Source organism: Calonectris borealis, chromosome 28 (genome assembly GCF_964195595.1).
Source record: "Calonectris borealis chromosome 28, bCalBor7.hap1.2, whole genome shotgun sequence".
Lineage (NCBI taxonomy): Eukaryota > Metazoa > Chordata > Aves > Procellariiformes > Procellariidae > Calonectris > Calonectris borealis.
The window spans coordinates 2,459,541-2,479,824 of NC_134339.1; the positions used below are offsets into that span (position 1 = coordinate 2,459,541).

The window sequence follows — 20,284 nt, forward strand, 5'->3', positions numbered from 1 at the left end:
TATAGTGAAACGCATCCTCGCCTCTGCTGGAACAGTTTGACAAGAGATCACAGTGTCTGAGCTCTGGAGAATTATGTCATCCTCTAGCAAAACCTTTGAGAAAAAGCAGGTGGTAACTCAGCCCCATGGCAAAGGACAAATGGGAACTAACGCAGAATCCACTGGTCCCTCGGGTCAGTACCAATGCCTTGAGAAGCCACCTGAGGCAAGAGGATGGAGGACCCACAGAGGAAGGAGACTGCAGGTCCAGTGGACCAGACTGAACAGGGTAAGCTGACACTGTACCAGAGCTAAGCTTTGTAGCACAAGGCTTGGGTTCGAGCCTTTCTGTTTGCAATGTCCAGTCTGTTCCACTACCAGTGCCTGCTGCCATCGGGGAGTCCCTGCACCACTCAGGAAGAATTAATGCCTGTTGTAGAGGTGAGTCTGCCCTCCACAACACTCAGGAGCTTGAGGAGAGCCTCTGGGAGCTTGGATGGTGCATAAAGATACTCTGAGCTCTGCAGCTGACCAGCCTGGAGTACTGTGTGGTGCGGCTTCCACACCAGAGGCCCTTGCAGGATGCCCTTGCCTTACATGCGCTTCCTAAATTAGATCTCCTGAGACCAACGTTGGCTTTTTAAGAGGGAGGTGAGCTTGTTAGTAACCTACGTTATCCATTAAATGGGAATCAGCAGCTTTTATTAGACTTCAAAGTGCTGTAAAAGGAAAAGAGGGAGGGTACAACATCATGAACCCACTCACCTCCCCAGTGGAGCCCCTTTGCCTGGCACAGAGGGGTTTTCAGTCAGGCATTCTTGCAGGTTACTGTAATTGTTAAGTTACCTAATGCTGCTAAGCTACATCAAGCCCCAGACTAAACACAGGAGCCTTGTGAAGGTGCAAGAAGATAGAGACAAGGTTTGTAAAGGGCAGTTCCCCAGTGGGCCCCTTCTCCTGAGGCCAAAGAGAAAGAAAAACCCAAGCTGGAAAGGAACTATCTGAGGACTGCCAAGCTCTCCACCCAGGAAAGTCAGGGTATGCAGGCTCCTTTCTTACCAAATCATAGTTTTAGTTACACACTCCCTGTCTGCCATCAGTTGGGTTGCTGGCATACAAAAACCCCGCTAAATAACATTATGACATAGCAGCAAAAAAGCACATGCACTGTCACAGTGACCCTAGTGATGCCCTTCATGCAGGTCCCTTCCAGAACATGCTCAGAGACGATCTCTATCTGTTGGAAAAGGATCTCATGAAACTTTGGTCCACGGTTTCATTGACTAAGAGGGCTGGTCTTGTAGCTGCGTATGTTTTCAAGTTCCCAGAGAGCTACCGTTCCAGTATGGAGAGACGGTAACCGAGCACACACCAACTGCCTCAGGTCACTGCCTTGTATTCCAAAAACTCAGCTTCCATAAAGAAATTAATAAAGTGGTGTATTTTGGTTACAGAGAAAACTGCAGAAACAGAATCTGAATGTAAATGATAGAGAAACATCTGTGAAAGTTTTGAGAGCTGCCAGGCAACAATAAAAAACTGCCGTGCCAAGGACATTTTTTAATCAGAATCCAAATTCAAAGATTTCTTATTAAGAAGGTATGAAGAGAAAACAAACAAAAACTACACATGATGTTCAAATGACAGGAACCGTCCTGTAAAAGCTCTCATGAATTTGCCATCACATTTTAGAAAGAATGTGGAGTTTATGCCGTTTTAAACTGATTTTAGAAAGCAAACCTTGTGTTGGAAGCAATGGCTTTATTAAGATCTGAATCAACAAAAAGCTTAAAGATCTTAGTTTAGTGTTAACTAGTTCCACTCCAGCATCCTGTGAAGTATTAGTTATTACCATCATCCTAAAGATATGGAAATTTCACAGCAAAGCTGATGTCCTTCCTAAGGTCATACACTGATGCAAGTGACAGGGCCAGGAAGAAAAATAATTGGCAACTCTGCCTCCCTGAAATAAGCAATATAAATTTTTTTCCTTCCTCAAACAGCAGAATCCACAAAATGCAAAGAAAATCAGGAGGTGGACTTTTGTCCCCATATGTATAATCAATTCTTGCCATTGCAAGACCTTGTAAACATGCATTCCTAACCTATACACGTTACTGAGCCATTCGTTGCTCTAAGCTGCACAGACCTCCCATTCCAGAGACCCGATTTCACTCCATACACCACAGTATTAACTCAAAGGCTGTGTGGCTTATACAACCGCACCAGGAAAGCCCAGGTGTTCAGCCCAGCCAGTTTGGAGTCTCTTTTAGTGCGCTTTGGATCACCGATGGACACACAATGGCCGATTGTCAGCATGAGGCCAAAGGGAGCTGACACTTTCCCAGAGAAAAATGCCTTTGCTGTGTGTTTGGAAGGTTACACAGCTGTAAGTCAGACACAGAAGGAGCTGAAACCCTGGAGGGATTATTGCCTCAAACACACATGTGCTATGGAAGGAAGCTCTCCTGTGGACTGACATACCATTAACTCCTGCTGGTGGGAGCCCATTCCAATGGCTGGAAGTCCTTTACAGCCTCAAACTGCTGGTTGCTTGTCCTGCAGATAACTCTTGTCTCATCCCTGACCTAGTGACTTGGCCTGGCTTGTATTTATTTTCTCATTTTATAAGAAACAGGCTCTTCTCTGAACTCATTATTGGTGGGAATTCTGGCGTGGTGCGAGGCTGAGACCCACGCTGTACAGTATCAAATACTCGAGCGGGAGAACTGGGACTTTGTCCAATATGCCGTCTATCTTCCTGGGAAAAATCTCTGTTCTACACGCTCCCAATCGTGCCATCAGCTGGAGCAAGATGGAACTTCACCACATGAGATGAACAAGCCCTTCTCCCAAATGCCCTTTAAGGACAGCAAGCGCTGCCCGGGCCCAGGCAAAGCCCGGTGAAGGCCCTGGGGGCTCTCTGGAGGGCAGGACACTGCCCCGGCCCCTCCAAAGGCTGGCGAAGGTGCCAAGAAAATCTGGAGGGCAGCAGGGCTCTGCCCTGGCCTCGGCAAAGCCCAGCAAAGGCTCCGAGTCACTCTGGAGGGCAGCAGGACCCCTTGAGAAGCCTGGCAAAGCCCACTGAATGCCCTGAGGAACTCTGGATGACAGCAGGGCCCGGCCTGGGCCCTTGCAAAGACTGGCTAAGTCCTCGGTGCTCTGTGGAGGGCAGCAGGTCTCTGCCCGGGACTCAGCAAAGCCCAGCAAAACCCCCTGGACTCTCTGGAAGGCAGGAGAGCCCTGCCCAGGTCCCCAGCAAAGCCCAGAGCAAGCCCCAGGACTCTCTGGAGGGCAGAAGCGCCCTGCCTCGGCTTTGGCAAAACATGGAAAAGGACCCAGGGAATTCTGGAGAAAAGCAGGGCTCCTTGCAGGTATCGGCAAAGCCCAGCAAAGGACCTGGGTCACTCTGGAGGGAAGCAGGGCCCTGCCCGTGCCCTGGCAAACCCCAGTAAAAAGCCCTGGGAACGGTGGAGGTCAGCAGGGCCTCTTGAGCACCCTGAAAAACGGCTGTGCTGGGGTGAGGGTGCCTGTGGGGCTCTGCGCTTGCTCTAGCACCTCATCCTCACCCTCGCCAGAGCCCAGGTCCAAGATGGAGACCCACCACCACCTAGGGCCTCCCACACAGAAGCGGCCAGGACTGAAAGCTGTTGGCAGCCCTCACCTTCCCTTGCTTGGGGAAACGAGGGATCTGAGCAGAGTACAGATGTCATCAGAGAGCAAGGGACTGAATAGAGTCATCCTAGACAGCATAGGGGACAAAAACTGCCCTGGGGCACAAAAAAAGACCTCAGGAGGGGTTCTGAGGGAACAAGATGGATCCAAAGGGAGCTGGAGATAAAAAGACGGCTGTGGGGCACAAGGAAGAACTTGGCAGGCATTGTGATGGAAGCAGGGAGGTCCTGAAGGGGCCAGAGAGACAAAAGGCGGCTCAGGGGGAAAAAAAATGAGGGCCTCCGGAAGGAATCTGAGAGAACAGAGAAGTTCGAAGAGGGCTACGCCGAGGACTACAGCTCCCGCCATTCCAAGACCAACAGCGCTTGCCGGCTGCCCGGGCGCTGCACTGCGCATGCGCGAGCGCGGCTGCTGCCGGCCTCGCCCCGCCAAACGCAGTGCGCATGCGCCAGGCGGTGCGAGGCCGTGATCGGGGAGCGCGGCGCCGCGCACGCGCACACCCCCACGCTGCGGTACTGGCGCGGAACCGCGGGAAGGCAGCGACCAGCACGACCGCTCGCGTTGCGCATGTGCGAACAGCGCCGCCTGGCTGCCGCGCCGCGTGACACCCCGCGGGGGCAGCACCGGGCTCTGCAGAGCCCCGGGCCTTGGGCCGGGCTTAGCCGGGGTCCGAAGCTGCCCTGCTGCCCTCCAGAGAGCCCAAGGGCTTGAGCCGGGCTTAGCCACAGTCCGCAAGCTGCACCGCTGCCCTCCTGAGAGCCCTGGGGCTTGGGCCGGGCTTAGCTGGGGTCTGCCCTGCTGCCCTCCAGAGAGCCCCAGGGCTTGAGCCAGGCTTAGCTGGGATCCGAAGCTGCCTTGCTGCCCTCCAGAGAGCCCAGGGCTTGAGCCGGGCTTAGCCAGGATCTGCAAGCCGTGCTGCTGCCCTCCAGAGAGCCCCAAGGCTTGGGCCAGGCTTAGCTGAGGTCCGAAATTGTGCTGCTGCCCTCCAGAGAGCCCGGGGCTTAGGCCAGGCTTAGTTGGGATCCGAAGCTGCCTTGCTGCCCTCCAGAGAGCCCCAGGGCTTGAGCCGGGTTTAGCCAGGGTCCGCAAGCTGCGCTGCTGCCCTCCAGAGAGCCCCGGGGCTTGGGCCGAGCTTAGCCGGGGTCCAAGCAAGACCCTCCTGTGCTCCAGAGCTCCCCAGGGCCTCGGCCGGGTTTTGAAGGGAACCGGGCAGGGCCCTGCAGCCCTCCACAGTGCCCCGGGGACTTTTTTGCCAGGGATTGTTTCTCTCTGCCTTTTGTCTGTCGTTCTGCATCGTCTTCTCTTCCTCCAGGACCTTCTCAGCTTGCAAGTTGCGAGTGGCTCGGTGCTCCGCGGTGTTCTCAAGATCTAAGGAAAATACAGGACAGCAACATCATTGGATTGGGACAATTCAGCTCCAGCCATCCTGTCGCCACGTCCGTAGCTCCAGGCGAACGTTTCCCAATTTCATTCACATCAGAGGGCAGACACCCACCCCCCTTCATTCTCCGCCAGCCGCTGCGCTGCTGCTCCCTGCCCACGGACGGGCGAGAGGCTTTAGCGCTACGAACTGCCGCAAAAAGGGAAAAGACGCCAAAAAGCACAGGCTCAGGCTCAAGTCTCTGCTGGGACACCTCTCTCCCATGAGGTACGGGTAGATCCCGACTTTCCAGCGCTCAGCGGAGTCCGCAGACCACGCAGCCTCCCCAGAAAACACAGAAAATACTTCACCTTGAAAGTGATCTCTGCCAGGCACCGCAGAAGCGGAAGATGGGAAGTCCCAAGTACTTCTCATTCTGAACAGTCTCCTTACGGGCATTTCTTCCCCTTAGGGATGTATTCACCACGCGTCTTGCAACTAAAAAAGAAGAAAGAGAAGTCCATAACACATCAAAAGAAAAGAACAAAAAGACCAATAAAAGTCCAAGTGATTTTCGGGCTGTGTCAGCCCAGGTTCTGAGCAATGGTTATTTTCGCCTTTGGAAATTCAGTATCTACTCTTCAAACAACCCCAAAATCACCCACAGCATCTCAGGCCTCTCTCTTATCCCTTTTCTTCTGATCTGTGCCACCTTTTAATGGCTGCTGGCAGCAGCTCCTCTGCAATGAAGAGAAATAAATGATTCCCAAGCAAACTCCCCTCTCCTACAGCCGCTTCCTTCTGACCAGCACAGTCCCTCTTACCGCACGTCCAGCACCACGTACTGCCAGTACCTGGGGAGTTTGTGACTTCGCAGGATCGAAGTCTGGCAGACGCTATTTCTGCAGGGCTGGAGCAGGGACCCGTGTGTACCTCCCCTGTGGCAGGGAGGCCCCCGCTTGCCTCACCAGCCTAAGGCATCAGCTCCTCGCAGCAGGAGCCAGCGTGCCCCTGCTAACCAGCTACGCTCTCAAGGGCCAAACACCCCGCCAGCACCCCCTGCCAAGCGCAGGCAGCGGCGCCTGCCTGTCCCCGAGCCCCCCCCCATGATTTTAGGGCCTAACCCGCTTGCCCAGGCAGCCCCTGCCACTGCTGCCAGGAGCCCCATGCCGGGCATCACCCAGCCCAGCCGCTCCCCTTCCCAGTCTGGGACCCACGATCAGCCCCAGACTCCCCACACCCACCAGGTGCCCCTCCCGGCCTGCGGACCCCCCTGTCAATCCATCAGGGCCCCCCCAAGGCCCCTCTCTGCCTAGGGACGACACCCCCCCCCCCCCCCCCCGCAGACATCAGGAATCTCTCCAACCTGGGAAGCGCCAAACATCTCCTCAGCCTGGAGACCCCTCCACAGTGATCAGGACCCCCCGCCCAGCACTCCCGGCCTCTGCACCCCCCACAGCGACCGGGGAACCCCGCCGGCTCACGGCCAACACCTCCCGCTCCAACATGGCCGCGCACCCCCCTCAGACCCGCTGCGACTCACGGCCCGCCACTTCCGGGAAACGGCCCCGCCCCCCTCCGCCGCTCATTGGTGAGATGGGCGGATCTTCGTCTGCTACTGGCTGTTTTTGCCATCCGTCAGCGAGCTGTGCCTCCGCCGAAAGCCCGCCCGCCCGCAGCGACCCGAAAGGAGGTTCCGGCAGCGACGGTCGGGCCCCGGGAGGTCGCCGCGGGGGTGGGCCGGGCCCTGGAGGCCGCTCCGGGGCCGGTGTGGGCCCTGGAGACCGCCTCAGACCATGGAGAGCGGCCACGGGGACCGTACAGGCCTGGGAGGGGGCCGGTCTGGGCCGTGGCGGGGTCGCAGGGACCAGCTGAGGCCATAGAGAGCAGCCAAGGCCCCGGGGAGGGGCACGGTGACCGGGCCCTACGGACCAGCTGAGGTGATCGGGGCCGGTGGGAGCCTGTGCCCTCCCCTCTGCCCATGGCCAGGGCTGGCCTGGCCCCGTCCGGCCTCACAGCCGGCAAAGGGACCGTCCCCAGGGGCAGCTCAGCTGCTTGGTGGAGAACAGGACGGGAATCAGAGCCTCAAGCTGGTTTATTTCTGGTGGGTCCCTCCAGTACTGGTGGCTTCACGCTGCCGGGGACACGGGGACAGAGAGTGGCTGGGGCACGTGGGGTCCCTCGGTGGGAGAGGGAGCAGGTCGGGGAAGGGGACGCTGGCCCTGCTCTGCCTGTCATGGCTCCATCCAGGGCGTCCCCGAGGCTGGCAGGCTCCAGGCGCTGAACTCCCCGGAGTCTGTGAAGTCCTTGGCGGCCACCTGGATGTGGTGGAGGGTCCCGGGTCGCACTCCCGTCAGGGTGTAAGATGTCTGCTCGTATGGCCCGATCTAGGGGTAGAGCGGGGTTAGGGGCACCCATGGGCTGGGCGGCCAGGACACAGCCTTGCTCGGGGATGCATCCCTCAGCCATGCCTCAGTTTACCCCGTGTGGGAGGGTGAGGGGTGCAGCGGCGGGTGGGCAGTACCGTTTTGGTGACAGAGCTCTCGTCCCGGGCATAGCGGATGCGGTACTTCAGTGGGAAGTACTCCGGGAAGGGCCAGGACCCCGGCGGGCTCCACTCCAGCAGCAGTTTCTTGGGCTCCCCGGGGATGGGTGAGACCCGCAGGTCCTCGGGGGGGTCCGGCTTTACTAACGAAGCAGGGAGAAAAGGAAGGCGTGAGGTGCTGGCTGGGGGATCCGGCACGGGGCCTCTGGGGACGGTGACGTTGACTGAGCTGCGCAATCTGGGCTGCAGAGACCCAGCAAATCATTGCACTGATGATTCCGCATCCCAAGTAGGGGAGCAAACCGGAGGGGAAAGGCCCAAAGGAAGCCCCAGGGCTGGATTAGATCCAGGCGCGCTGCTTGGGAGGTGGGGGGGTTAAGTGTGAGGGGTCTGCGGGGACCCAGGTGCCCAGGCCCATCCCAGCAGCACTCACTGATGTTCTCCAGGAGGAAGGGCAGGAGTCTGGAGGCGGCGCCCAGGGGGTTCACGGCCGTCACGTTCACCACGTAGGGGGTGAGGGAGAACATCTGCACGTCCCCAAAGGAGCAGCTCCGCGGCCCCGTGCGGACGCACTCGCCCGTCTCTTTGGCCCCCCACACGCCGTGCCTGGGGGGCGGAGGGGGGAGCTGGGCAAGGCGCGGGCTGCCCTGCCTGCAGCCCCGTGTGCTGGGGGGCAGGGGCGGGGGGCTCAGCCGGGGCTCGGGGTCCCCCACTGACCTGTACGTGGCCACGAAGTCAGTGTCCAGCAGCGGCTCGGGGGCCAGGACCCAGGAGCAGTTCACTGCCTGCGGGTAGCTGATGGCCCAGCACTCGACAGCAGGCAGGGCAGGGGGATCTGGGGCAGGGGACAGTCATCACCCCACTGCCGGCCTCCCCAGGGGACCCCCAGCCAGCAGTGGGGGGCCACGGGGGGGCCAGGGTCACTCACAGCCCAGCCGCAGGCAGACAGTGGCCCAGGTCTCGCCGGTGCCAGGATGGTGGCAGCTGTAGTGGCCCTCGTGTGCCAGGCTGGTGTTGGGGAGGGCCAGCCCCGGTGCAGGATACGTTCCCAGGACTGTCCCCCCCCGGCGCCACTCAGCCGGCCCCCCCGCTGCGGCCGGGCACCGCAGCAGCACCTCGGTGCCCAGGGTGCTGTGCTGCAGGGCGCAGCGGCCTGGGGGACATGGCAGTGGGCATGGGCTGCACCCCCCGGCGCAACCCCCCATCTCCCCGCTGCGGTCCCCGGCAGGGGGGTGAAGGGGACACACCATGGCGGGGGCAGGGAGGGGTAGGGGGTGACGCTGGGTCAGGAAAGGTCTGTGCCTCCCTGGGCCCCCCAACTCCGTTCCCAGCACCCCAGTGACTCTGTCCTTGGTCCCCTCATGTCCCCAGACCCCCAGTGTCCCTATTCCTCCATCACCAGTCCCCCACGTCCCCAGTCCCTGCAATGTCCCTATACCTCTATCCTTAGATGCCCGGTAAGTCCGTCCTCAGTCCTCTCAGTGTCCTCAGTCCCCTCAGTGTCCCCAGTCCCCTTGGTGCCCCTATACTTCCATCCCTGCTCTCTCCATCCCCAGCGCTCCCAGTCTGCCCAGTCCTGCTGTCTCCAGTCCTCCCAGATCCCCCCATACCTCCATTCCAAACCCCCAGTCTCTCTGTCGCCGGTCCCCCATGCCCCCATACCTCTGCCCCCAGCCCAGCTGTCCCCAGCCCCCCCTCCTCCCCTCAACCTCCATCCCAGCCCCCCCCAGTCCCTCCGCAGTCCCCCAAGCCCCCATACATCTGTCCCCAGCCCGCCTGGCTCCCCAGTCCCCCCATACCTCCATCCCAGCTGCCCCAGTCCCTCCATCCCCAGTCCCACATGCCCCCGTACCTCTGTCCCCATTGTCCCCGTCCCCCCATACCTCCGTCCCCAGCGCTGCCTGCCGTGCCGTTGTAGGGAACGGTGCAGGCGGGTGCCACAAAAGCCACCACCCAAAGCCACTTCATGTCACGGAGACTCAGCGGAGCTGCCCGGTTCCAGGGACCTGTGGAGGCAGGCAGGATGGTCAAACCCCAGGGCAGGGGACAGCAGGGGCACCATGGCCACAGGTCCCCAGGTGGTCCAGGGACATCGCCCTAAAGCCAGGGGTTCAAACCTGTCTCCAGTGCTGTGCCTCAGTTTCCCCTCTGGCCTTGTCACACACCCTGGGGACAGGGGATGGTTTCTCGCCACAGTGGCCGGATCCTGCTGCCAGGAAGGAGGAGGGGGCGGAGGCGGGAGCGAAAGCACCCTGTGTGACCGGGGTTTCCCACGGGGACCCGCAGCCACCCCTGCGGTCCCGTGCCCGGAATCGGGGTTTCGGGTCGCTCCGGCCCTCGACCAGGGAAGGGGCCAGCGCACCAGGGGAGGGACTGGCCCTCAGAGAGACCCCCTAAAACCCAGCCTGGGGACTGAGCTGAGTTCCCTGCTGTGACCAGCACCACAGGGACAGATCCTGCCCTTGTCATTGCCCACCCTGGCTGTGGGCTGGCTCAGCCCCAGGGTGGGGACGTGCCTGCTTTTCCCCATACCATGGACAAGGGGCTCCCCACGGTGCCCCCAGCCAGGCGCTGTGGGGCCACCCCTAGCCCCCGACACCCCCCTATGCCCCCAGCCCCACGGGGAGCCCTGTCCCCCGTCACGCTCACCGCAGCAGGGCCAGGCATCTGGGACCAGAGGCTCTGTCACCGTCGGTGCGGGAAGCCGCAGCCCCGGCCGGCCTCAGCCCACTTCCTCGCGCAGGAAACACCGTCCCCAGTGGGGACCCGCCGCCCAGCGTGGCTCCGCAGGGATCCCCGCGCACGGGGCCTCTGCCCGCCCCGGACCCGCAGGAAAGCGGTTTTGGCTCTGGCCAAGAGGGTTTCAACCCTTCCCACGCCACCACCCCACTTCCTTCACGGTCACCCGCTCCCATTTGGGGACATCGGGGCTGGAGGAGATGATGGCACCGATCCCCTACCGTCCCCAGCTCCACCGGCCTCCCCCACAGCCCCCCGCACCCTGTGCCCACCCTCGTCCCCCCCCGAGATGAGCCGTCCCTTTGGTGTGAGTATAAATACTTTATTGCTGCTGTGCTGGGGCGCGTGGGGCGCAGGGGGGCTGGCACAGGTCCCCAGGGCTGGGTGGGTGCGGGCGGGTGTGTGCCAGTGACAGGGTGCTGCCCGGAGAAGCAAAGGGGCGCAGAGGGTGCTATCACGGGCCTGGCCCCCCAGCCATGTCACTGGCTGTGCCACCGACCCCTGCAGCATTGCCGTGCTGGCAGGGGCTCATCTGCCCTGCTCCTGCAGCCGCTGCATCCTCAGGATCTGGCACAAGAGTCTCTGCACGTCCTCGTCCATGTGGCCCTGGGGTGGAGGGGACATCGGTGGGGACATCAGAGGGGACATCAGGGACTCTCTGTGCGTGGCCCAAGTGCCCCTGAGTTGGCAGTCCCTGGATCCAGCCCCTCGCTGCCTCCCACATGCATGTGGGCACCGACATGTGGCTGGCTGGTGCCCCGGTCCCCCATACCGGTGTCCCCAATTCCCCCACAGCCATGTCCCCACCTCACCTGCACTGCGTAGAGCAGGTGGCTCCGATACAGCGTCACCACCTTGCTGTGCCGCATTTCTGTCTCCTGCAAGAGAGCGAGTGGGTTTGAGCATGGGGCCGGTGGCTTGTGGGAGCCCAGAACCCACCAGTGATGGCCACAAGCCCCCCCGTACCCACCACCAGCTTGTCCTCCAGCGCACGGATTCTGGCCTGGAGCGCGGCAGTGTCGGGGGGTGACTGCGGTGGTCCCCGGGACTCGGGGAGGGTATTCAGGGCTTCCTTCAGCCTGAAGACCTCCTTAGAGAGCTCAGTGATCTGCACAACACACAGAGGACCCAGGGACCCCTCGGCCTCAACTCCCCTGGGGCCCACCCATGGCCGTGCCTGCTGCCACCCCGGGGTGGCCCCCGCGTCCAGGCAGGGGCAGAGCCGGGACTTTCCCACCCCACCCCTTCTGCCCCCGGTTTCAGTCTCAGCTTGGGGAGGGAAAAAGGGGAACAACCGGGAGAGCGGCAAGTCCGCACACAAGGGAGCGCGTGTGTGCATCCGTGTTTGCACTTAAGTGTGCAAGCGTGCACGTGTGTGCAGGTGCATGCAAGTGTGTGCAAACACGTGCACTTGTGTGTGCACATGCATGTACACGTAGCACGTATATGCATGTGTGCATGTACATGTGTGCACACATCTGCGTACACGCGTGTGTGCAGGTTGGCGAGCGCATCTCCCCTGCGACCCGGCCGGCTCAGCTCACCCGAGCGGCACCCGGGCCACCATTTCCCTTCCCAGGAGCCCCTCACCACCCCCCGACACCTCCTCCCTGTCCCCTACCTTCCTGTCCCTGTCCCTGACCAGCCGGGCCGAGTCCTCAGCGTGGCCGTGGAGCTCCCGCAGCCGCCGCGCTTCATCCTGCGCCTCCGCCAGCTGCTTCTGCGCGGCGGCCAGGCGTTCCTCCGCCGCCTGCCGCTCGCTCTTCATGAAGAGCGCCTGCCGCTGCACCCGAAAAACCTCCTCGCACGTCTTCTCGTGCCGCCGCGACAGCTCGCCCAGCCGCTGGGCCAGCGCCGCCGCCTCGGCCCGCAGCCCCGCCTGTGCCGCCTCGTGCTCTCCCCGTGGCACCGCCGCCGCCAGCTCGGCCTCCAGCCGGGCGGCCTCGTGCCCCTTGGCCTCCGCCGCCGCCTCCAGCTGGGCCGCCCGCTCCCGCAGCGCCTGCGCCTGCTCCTCCAGCGCCGCCGTGGCCCGGGCGTGCTCCTCCCGCGGCACCCGGCCCTCCGCCTCCGCCTGCGCCTGCCTCAGCCGCGCCAGGGCCTCCTCGTGCTCCCGCCGCCCCACCGGCCGGGCGGCCAGCTGCTCCCGCAGGGTGCCCAGCTCGGCCTCCCTGCGACCCAGCGTCTCCCGCAGCTGTCCCAGCTGGGCCGTCACCTCCTCATTCTGCCGCACCAGCTCTGCCACCCGTTGCTCCAGCACCCCCGGCTCGGGGCCGCCCGCCGCCCGCCAGTCCCGCGCTTTGGCCTCCAGCTCCCGCCGCAGGGCCTCCGCCTCCACCTCCGCCCGGCCGCAGCGCTCCAGCAAGGCCTCCTTCTCCCTCAACGCCTCCTCCAGGGAGTCCCCCAGGGAGGCCGTCGCCTCCACGGCCTCCGCGCCGGCCTCCAAACGGGCCTGCAGCTCCTTCACCCGCTGCTCCCGCTCCTCCAGCGCTGCCTGCGCCTGCTGCAGGGCTGCCCGGGCCTCCGCCAGCTCAGCGCCGGCCTCCCGCTCGGCTGCGGAGGTCTGCGTCTGCGGCACCCGCAGCTCGCCCAGCGCCGCCTTGCACTCGCCCCAGGTCCAGGCCGGCTCCTCTGGGATCCGCTGCGCCGCACTCCCCTCCCCGATTTGCTCTGGGGCTTGCTCCGAGGCACCGGTCTGCCCCTCCGGCTGCCCACCAGCCTCATCCCTCGCATCCGTGCCCCGCGGCGGCTCCACGCACTGTGCCCGCAACCGCTCCAGCTCGCGTTGGAGAGCGTTGTAGAGGCTGGCGGGTACGAAGTCCCCCGGGGTGGACGGGTGGCTCTCGTCCCGCTCATAGTTCTCCAGCACCTGCCAAGGAGACGGTGTGAGGCCACCAAGGGACAGACATGAGGAGGGACAGATGGACAGACGGGGACTTGCCTGTATTTTCTCCCTCAGCTCCTTGTTCTGCACGGTGAGGGACTGCACCTGCCCCTGCAGCGTGGCCAGCAGCTCCTCGGCCGAGGGGCTCAGCGTCTTCTTGGAGAGCAGCAGCTCTGCCCCTGCGGGGTGCAGGGACTCCGGTGCCATGCCCGCCCATGTCCCCACTCCCTGCCGCGGGGTGCCACCTCCCCAAGGGCTGCCCAGCCCCAGGAGGGCCTTGGGAGGCGGGTAGGGCCCTACCTGGGAATGCAAGCGGGTCTCCCTCCTCGTCCTGCAGTGTCTCGATGTCATAGCTCGTGTTCTCCTTCTCGTTCTGGGGGTGTAGAAGGGCAGGCGTCAGCCCCCGCGCACCCCAGCCCCTGGCACTGCCAGCTGCTACCTGCACCTACCTCCAGCGAGGACAAGCGGCTCCACAGAGCCTCCACCTCCTTGCCCAGCCGCTCCTTCTCACCATCCCGTGCCGCCAGCTGCTCCTCCAGCTCCTGGATCTGTGGGGCAGGACACGGGCATGGGGTCCCCTTCACTCCCACCGGAGTCCCAATGGCATCCTCAGCACCAGGACCCCTCAGAGACCCGAGGCCGCCCATGACCTCTTCGCCGGCCTCACCTGCTTCTCCATGGAGCGCAGGGAGCCCTCGTCCAGCTCTGCCCGCTAGCAGGACACAGAGAGAAAACAGGGAGGGATAAATGCTGTCCTCATCCCTCCTGTCCCCTCCGCTCCTTAGGGACATGGTGGCATCTCCCCCACGACCCCGCGGCTCGCTGGTACCTCCTGTCTCTGCTTCTCCTGCTGCTCCAAGCCCCGGATCTTCTGCAAGAACTGGGCCCGCTCCTGCCGCAGCCGTACAATCTCCTCGTAGGCGTCCCGGTCCTCCTGCAGACGAGCGGCCGCCAAGCCTCAGTGCCAGGCACCGCCAGCCTCCTCCCCGCTGTCGGCCCCCTCCTGCCCATCCTCAGCCGGGGGGCTGTGGCAGGCTGAGCCCAGCCAGGCTCTCGGCCACCACGTGCCCCTATGGGCGAGCCATGCCCTGGGCTGTGCAGGGCGCTTTTTGAGACCAGAGAGAGAAAGAAAGGCTCTGGCAGGGCATGAACCCCCCCAGCGCCAGCACAGACCCCTGGGTGAGGGGTGTTTTGGGCCCATGGGGTGGAGAGAAAGGGGCTGATAGCCCCTGCCCTGCCAACAGCAGGGGCTTGGGGCCTGGGGTGCTGCATGCACCCCGGGAGTGGGGACGAAGCCCCTCTTGCAGCTCAAGCCAGCCCCTGAGCATCGCCTCCACTGCAGGGAGGAGGGCCCCCGCACAGCCCCCGGGGCAAGCAAAGCTGGAGAAGTTTGCCTGAGCAGGTCATCGTTCAGCCTCGCTGCGCCTGCCAAGCCGGCTGCGGACGTGGAGCTAAGGGGGACCCCTCTCTCACCTGGCTGGGGGTGCCCAGGGGAGGCAGAGGGGCTTTCCTCTTCCTCGGGGTGCTGTTCTTCTCCCTGACAGACGACTGGCTGGGTGAAGACGTCTGTGGAGACACCAAGCAGAGGGGACATCGCATCTAAAGTGGCCTCCCTCCTTCCTGACCCATCGCCACCTTGGAGAGCCCCAGGGCTCCTGGGGACCCTCACCCAGCGGCTGGGGCCAGCCCTGGTAAGAGGTGGGCAGCCATGCAGGCCCTCACCTGGGACGTCTGCTCAGTTGACTCCTCTTCTGAGGGGCAGAGCGGGAGGAAAGAGAAATTGGGGAGGTTTAGGGGTTCGTAGGGGTGGGCACAGCAGGCAGAGCCTGCGTGGGGTGCAGGGGCACCTCTGAATGTGCTCATACAGGGCTGGGCACTCAGGGGGCACAGACACACATGTACACAGAGGGGGACGTGTGCGTACACGCGCAGACAGACAAATATGGGGATATCCGTGGATGTGTAATTGCAGGGATGCACACACGTGTGCAGACACAGGGAGACACATGCACACAGACATGCACACGCAGACACGTGTACAAACCACTTGCTGATACACAGGTGCACTTATACCCCCATGCTTGCAAACACGTGTGAACATGTGTGTTCAAGCATGTTCAGACACCGAGACAGGCAACCAAGGCTCAGCACCACCTCCCAGCCCTTGGTTGGTGACAGCATGGGCGAAGGCAGCCCAAGGCGTGGGAAAAGGGGGCATGTGCCCCCCAGCCTCGCTCAGCCTCTTCCAGCCATGGGTTAGACATCCCTGCCCCAAAGCACCCTGCAGGGTGAAAACACCCCCGTGGGTCCGTGCCCTGCAGACAAGGAGCACCAGGGCGGCACGGCTGCCTTACCACTGGCCCAGGACCGGCGCTGAGCAGCCTCTTGCAGGAAGTGCTGGATGAGAGCGTTGCCTGTGGCCAGGCTGTAGTGCGCAGCATCGTGACCTGAGGAGTCCACCACGGCCACCCGGGCACCGGCGTTGACGAGCACCTCCACCGTCTCCACGCTACCGTTCTCGCAGGCCAGCATCAAGGCTGTCCTGAGCAGAGTGGGGAGAGGAGAGATGAGGGGGCCCATTCCCTCCATCTCCCCGTCTGCCCCCAGTCCCCACCAGTGCAGACTCACCTCCCCTGCAGGTCCCGGCTGTTGACAGCCGCGCCGCGGTGCAGCAGGTACCGGCACAGCTCTGAGTGGCTCATCTTAGCAGCAAGGATCAGCGGCGTGGAACCATCCTGGGCAAGGTCAGGTTGGGTGAGGCTGCGCAAATGAAGCTCAGATCCCCCCACGGGGCACCCCACTCCCGTTATCTCCTGGATTTCCATGTCCCACTTCATGGGATGTTTTCACCCCAGGAACCCCAGGTACTGCCTGCTGCTGCTTTCCACCCCAGAAACTGCTGCGTTTCAGAGGCAGCCCCAGCCTGGTCCCTGGCTGCTCTGGACAGCATTGCAGGGTGAGGAGCAGAGCGATCTCACCTTGTCCTTGGTGTTCAAAGGAGCCTTGAAATCACAGAGGATCTCTGAGCACGAGATGCAGCCGCTGACCGCTGGGGAGAAGGACAGAGGCTGAGCACTCTGCCTCCCACGGGGACATGAGCAGGACGGGGCTGGCCCTGTCCCCACTCACCTGCGTGGTGTAGTGCTGTTCGGCCGCTGCCATCGGCCACGTCCACAGGGCAGGAGGCCTGAGGGAGAAAACCTGGGTTACAGGAGGACAGGGGATGGACAGACAGACTGCTCCAGTGGCTCCTTGGCATGGTGGAGGGCCGAGCAGCACCACACAGTGCCGGGCAGAGCCAGGAACCACCATGTCAATCAACACTACTGGTGAGGGAAGGGAGTTCAAGGACAGAGAGGACACCTTGCTGGCACAGCACCCTCCCTCCCTCGCAGCACCGTGCTCCCAGCCCCGGTACCTGCAACAGCTTGCTGACACACTGTGGGTGGCCATGCTTGGACGCCAGGTGCAGGGCAGTGTAACCTGGGGAAAGGGACAGACGGACGGGTCAGAGGACAGTCAATGGGTCTGTGGCAGAGGGGACAGGTTGGGTGACAGACGGATGGATGGGCACACAGGAGGATCATCTGCTGGGCTGGGGCTGAATGGAAATGGGACATCCCCACGGGCACCATCGGTCAGTGCTTGAGTCCACGTAGGAAGCTGGGACAATTTACAGCCCCCACAGGTGTGTCACCTCTGTCCCCTCAGCCTCAACACCCGCGGCAGGGTGGGAACAACCAGGGAGCATCGGTGGCCCCAGGTGGTCCATGACGTTAGCTGGGGGTGCGTGGCGGCCATGCCCTCACCCGAGCTATCCTTGGTCATGGCATCCACGCCGTGAGCCAGCATGGCTTCGAGGCAGTCCACGTTCCCCCGCATGGCAGCCAGGTGGAACCTGCAGCAAGAGCAGGGGCTGTCGGACTCACAGGACCCCGGCCTTGTCCCCAGCCCTGCGTCGCCGGTGTCCCGGGGACGTGGGTCAGCACTTACGCGGATTTGCCCTCCGAGTCCAGCTTGGTGGGGACCAGGCCCTTGCGGACGAGGAGAGATGTCACCTTCCCGGCGTCGTTGTAGTCCACAGCTTGCAGGAGCTTCTCATCATTCTTGGTCCAGTCCTGGCTCTGCAATGAAGCCAAGAAGAGGCTGTGATGGGTGCACCGTCTCCAGAGATGGGCAGGGTGCTGGGCTGGGCTCGGGTGCCTGTCCTCATCCCCATCCCTGCTATCTTCCACCCATCCCTATCCCCTTGGGGTGGCCGTCTCTGGGCCAACCCCTTTCCCAGGTGCTGTGGTGTCTGGCCCCCAGGTACAGAGAGTTTAGCTGGGACAGCTGACTGGGATGAGGATCCCCTACAGTTCCCCCCGCTCCAGTCTGCAGCTCACAGACCAGGAGATTTACAGAGCTGCCCCAGTTTGGATGGGCCAGGCTGTGACCGGCTAGGATTTGGGAGCCAGCCGACACTGCCTGGTTGGCCCCACTCCACGGTTTGCCCCTGCCACCCCAGTGATCCCGCTGCTAAACACAGCCAGCACCCATGAGGTGCCTGAGCCCCATCCCTGCCCAGGTCTCCCCACTGAGCCCGTTCCCAGCCCTGCTTTGCTCCCTGACAAGGAAGGGATGAAGTCAGGATGAGCACAGTTGGCAGCAAGAGCAGGTCCCCCGGGATGGCTCCAGCCTCCCTGGGATAGATGGGGCACAATCCTGCGCAGGATTGGGGTTGGATGGGGGGCTTGCTGACCCAGTGGTCCCGCACGTCCCCATCCCGAGGGAGCAACCCTCTGGAGGACCAGCACGGGAAGCCCTGGGTTCACCCCGCAGCCTGTGACGACAAACCGGAGCTCGCTGCGGCCGCGGCGGCAGGAAATGGATGTCACCTTTCGAGAGCTGCTTGCATCCTGCCCCTCGCCAGCCTGGTGCCCGGTGCCGGGCATGGGGCCCGCCTGTGCCCGCCTGGTGCCCCTGCAAGCCCCTCCAGCCCTGCGGGGCCAGGGGACCCCGTCTGGGGAATAAACCAGTCTCCCAGGGTTACTGGGCAAACTGGGAGGGTGGTGCCCGTTCCCCATGTCATGCAAGGACAAAGCAGGTTGGAGAGGACGCAGCTGAGCCCCGGGACAGGGATGGGGATGGAGGGGGTCCAGGTGGGGTGGGGGTGACACGGCTTACCCGGAGGACAGGACCAAAGGGGACCGGAGATGGAGGACAGGGACGTACCGCAAAGGAGGCAGCGGCACAGAGGCAGATCTGTTTCATGGTGTTGAGGAGGAGGCGGCGGGCAGCCATGCATCCCCTACCCCCCGCCTGGGCGAGGGCAGGCTGGGGCTCCAGGCCGTGGACCCCAGACCCCAGCTCGGTCCAGCATCACTGCCCGGGCGGGGGCCGGGTCTTGCCGCAGTGGGAGCCAGGATCCGCCTCCCTCCATCCCTTCGTCCCTCCTTCTTTCCCTCCTTCCCTCCCTCCTCAGCATCCAGAGCTCCAGGCATCCCCGCATCCCTGCTACCACGGAGAGGTACCGAGGTCCCAGTCAAGGACCAGAACGCAGGCTGGTCCTAGTTAAAGTGGGAGGGGTTGGGGCGGGAGGGGAGGCAGCTTTCCCACCCCATGCTCAAGGTGAGGCAGCAATGCACCCCCAAACCAAGGGGATGAGCATCCTCCTGCCACCCAGATCCTGCTCCCCGAGGAGGGGGATGTGGGACCCCTTGCCCTGCCCTGGGGGGCACAGACTTACCTCCCACTACAGCCCTGGGGCCAAGGGAGGGGCAGGACCCGCTGCCTGCATCTCAGGGGTCCAGCAAACTCCCCTCAAGGAGGGAATCCCAAAATTCAAAGGGTCCCTGGAAGAGCCCCGGGGATGGCAGGACAGCAGGAGCCTCTCACCCCTCCCCACTCACAGAAGTATCCAGGGCAGTGTGGGGAAACTGAGGCACAGCACAGCCTGAGCAGGGCAGGCCCACAGACTCCACGTGGGGGGCTTCAACCTGCGTCCATGTGTCCCCAACCATGTGTCCCCAGAGTACATGTCTGCCCAGTGCTGCCATGGGCACTGGGGACAGGACTGTCACCCTCTGCCCAATGGAGAACGGTGAGAGCCTGTTGGCACCGTGCCAGGCTGATGCTGAATAATTGAGGAGCATCGACATGCTGGCTCCACTGGCTGTGGCAGCTGGAAAGCTGGCAGCCGTCCCCTGGGAGGGGACAGGGAGGGGACCTGGGACCTGCTTCCCCCTCCCTGGCGCTGCCTTTTTTTCCTTTGCTCTGCCCCGCTCCCAACGATGGCCCTGGGAGCACCCTTGGGTGCACTGGGAGCTCAATCCCACCAGCCAAGGTGGCAGTGCTGACCTCCACGGGGCTGCTGTCCCCATGGTGAGCAGTCACCCCACGTTCCAGGGCAGGTCCCCATATTCCTGTGACACTGGGGACATCCTGGGGAAGATCCCATGTCCTCATGTCCCTGTGAAATTTGGGACATCCCGGGGCAGGTCTCCATGTCCCTGTGAAATTTGGGACATCCCGGGGTAGGTTCCCATGTCCCCATGGACATCCCAGGGGAGGTCCCTGTGTCCCTGTGAAACTTGGGTCATGCCAGGGCAGGTCCCCATGTCCCCATGGACATCTCAGGGCAGGTCCCCATGTCCCCATGGACATCTCGGGGCAGGTCCCCATGTCCCTAGGAACGGCACTCACATCTGCCTTCTTGAACTTGGCCTTCAGGCTCTTCATGGCGGCTCCAACCTCAGCCCCGTGGCACCTGGACAGGGGACGGCCGTGTTCGAGGGTCTCTCCTCCACCAATATCGGCTCAGCTGCCCCCAGACCCACCACTCCCGTAGACCCGTCTTTGCCTGCCGCGTCTCCCCACCAGCCGCAGTGCCCGGAGAGGGGGGGACGAGACGCGAAGGAGTTGGGTTACGGCCCGGCTGCGGCTGCGGTTACAGCTGGCAGCGCTGGGCAGCCGGGGGGGGCTCTGGGGGGACCAGCCCCGTTTGGGGAGGGGGTCGGCTTGCACCCCTGAAATGCCCAGGGAGAAGGATGCAAGGGGACATGGCACGGCAGGGCCAGGCCTGGGAGGGGAGTTGGGGGGACGGGGGGCAGCAACATTGGGCTCC

At 62.9% G+C, this 20,284-nt stretch overlaps 2 protein-coding genes and 1 long non-coding RNA gene across 6 annotated transcripts; all 3 read right to left on the reverse strand.

Annotated features, from left to right (window-relative positions):
* Positions 1 to 319: 319 nt before the first annotated feature.
* LOC142093701 (uncharacterized) lies at positions 320 to 6,541 on the reverse strand. Of its 2 annotated transcripts, none has more exons than XR_012677495.1 (3): positions 5,386 to 6,059; positions 3,264 to 5,022; positions 320 to 2,898 (listed from the first exon to the last, which is right to left on the reverse strand). It is a non-coding gene; the product is annotated as an uncharacterized LOC142093701 (long non-coding RNA). The 2 variants fall into 2 exon arrangements; XR_012677494.1 differs by adding an exon at positions 6,381 to 6,541 and having other exon boundaries at positions 321 to 5,022; positions 5,386 to 5,512.
* Positions 6,542 to 7,096: 555 nt separating this feature from the next.
* EBI3 (Epstein-Barr virus induced 3) lies at positions 7,097 to 10,357 on the reverse strand. Its single transcript, XM_075175161.1, has 7 exons — positions 10,209 to 10,357; positions 9,443 to 9,565; positions 8,488 to 8,712; positions 8,277 to 8,394; positions 7,993 to 8,165; positions 7,539 to 7,702; positions 7,097 to 7,401 (listed from the first exon to the last, which is right to left on the reverse strand). Exons 2-7 carry the CDS (start codon positions 9,525 to 9,527, stop codon positions 7,249 to 7,251), a joined length of 918 nt encoding a protein of 305 aa, XP_075031262.1. The 5' UTR covers positions 9,528 to 9,565; positions 10,209 to 10,357; the 3' UTR covers positions 7,097 to 7,248.
* A 249-nt stretch (positions 10,358 to 10,606) lies between these two features.
* ANKRD24 (ankyrin repeat domain 24) lies at positions 10,607 to 20,133 on the reverse strand. 3 transcript variants are annotated; one of them, XM_075175201.1, is made up of 19 exons: positions 19,864 to 20,133; positions 17,173 to 17,303; positions 16,989 to 17,077; positions 16,598 to 16,662; positions 16,309 to 16,366; positions 16,158 to 16,228; positions 15,808 to 15,914; positions 15,534 to 15,721; positions 14,902 to 14,930; positions 14,653 to 14,745; positions 14,009 to 14,113; positions 13,847 to 13,891; positions 13,629 to 13,727; positions 13,480 to 13,552; positions 13,237 to 13,358; positions 11,920 to 13,164; positions 11,269 to 11,406; positions 11,111 to 11,176; positions 10,607 to 10,904 (listed from the first exon to the last, which is right to left on the reverse strand). In XM_075175201.1, the coding sequence occupies exons 1-19, from the start codon at positions 19,897 to 19,899 to the stop codon at positions 10,827 to 10,829; spliced, it is 2,838 nt and encodes a 945-aa protein (XP_075031302.1). In that variant the 5' UTR covers positions 19,900 to 20,133; the 3' UTR covers positions 10,607 to 10,826. The 3 variants fall into 3 exon arrangements, with proteins under 3 accessions (XP_075031302.1, XP_075031301.1, XP_075031300.1); XM_075175200.1 differs by lacking the exon at positions 19,864 to 20,133 and adding an exon at positions 18,394 to 18,619 and having other exon boundaries at positions 14,902 to 14,927; XM_075175199.1 differs by lacking the exon at positions 19,864 to 20,133 and adding an exon at positions 18,394 to 18,619.
* Between the last annotated feature and the right edge of the window lie 151 nt (positions 20,134 to 20,284).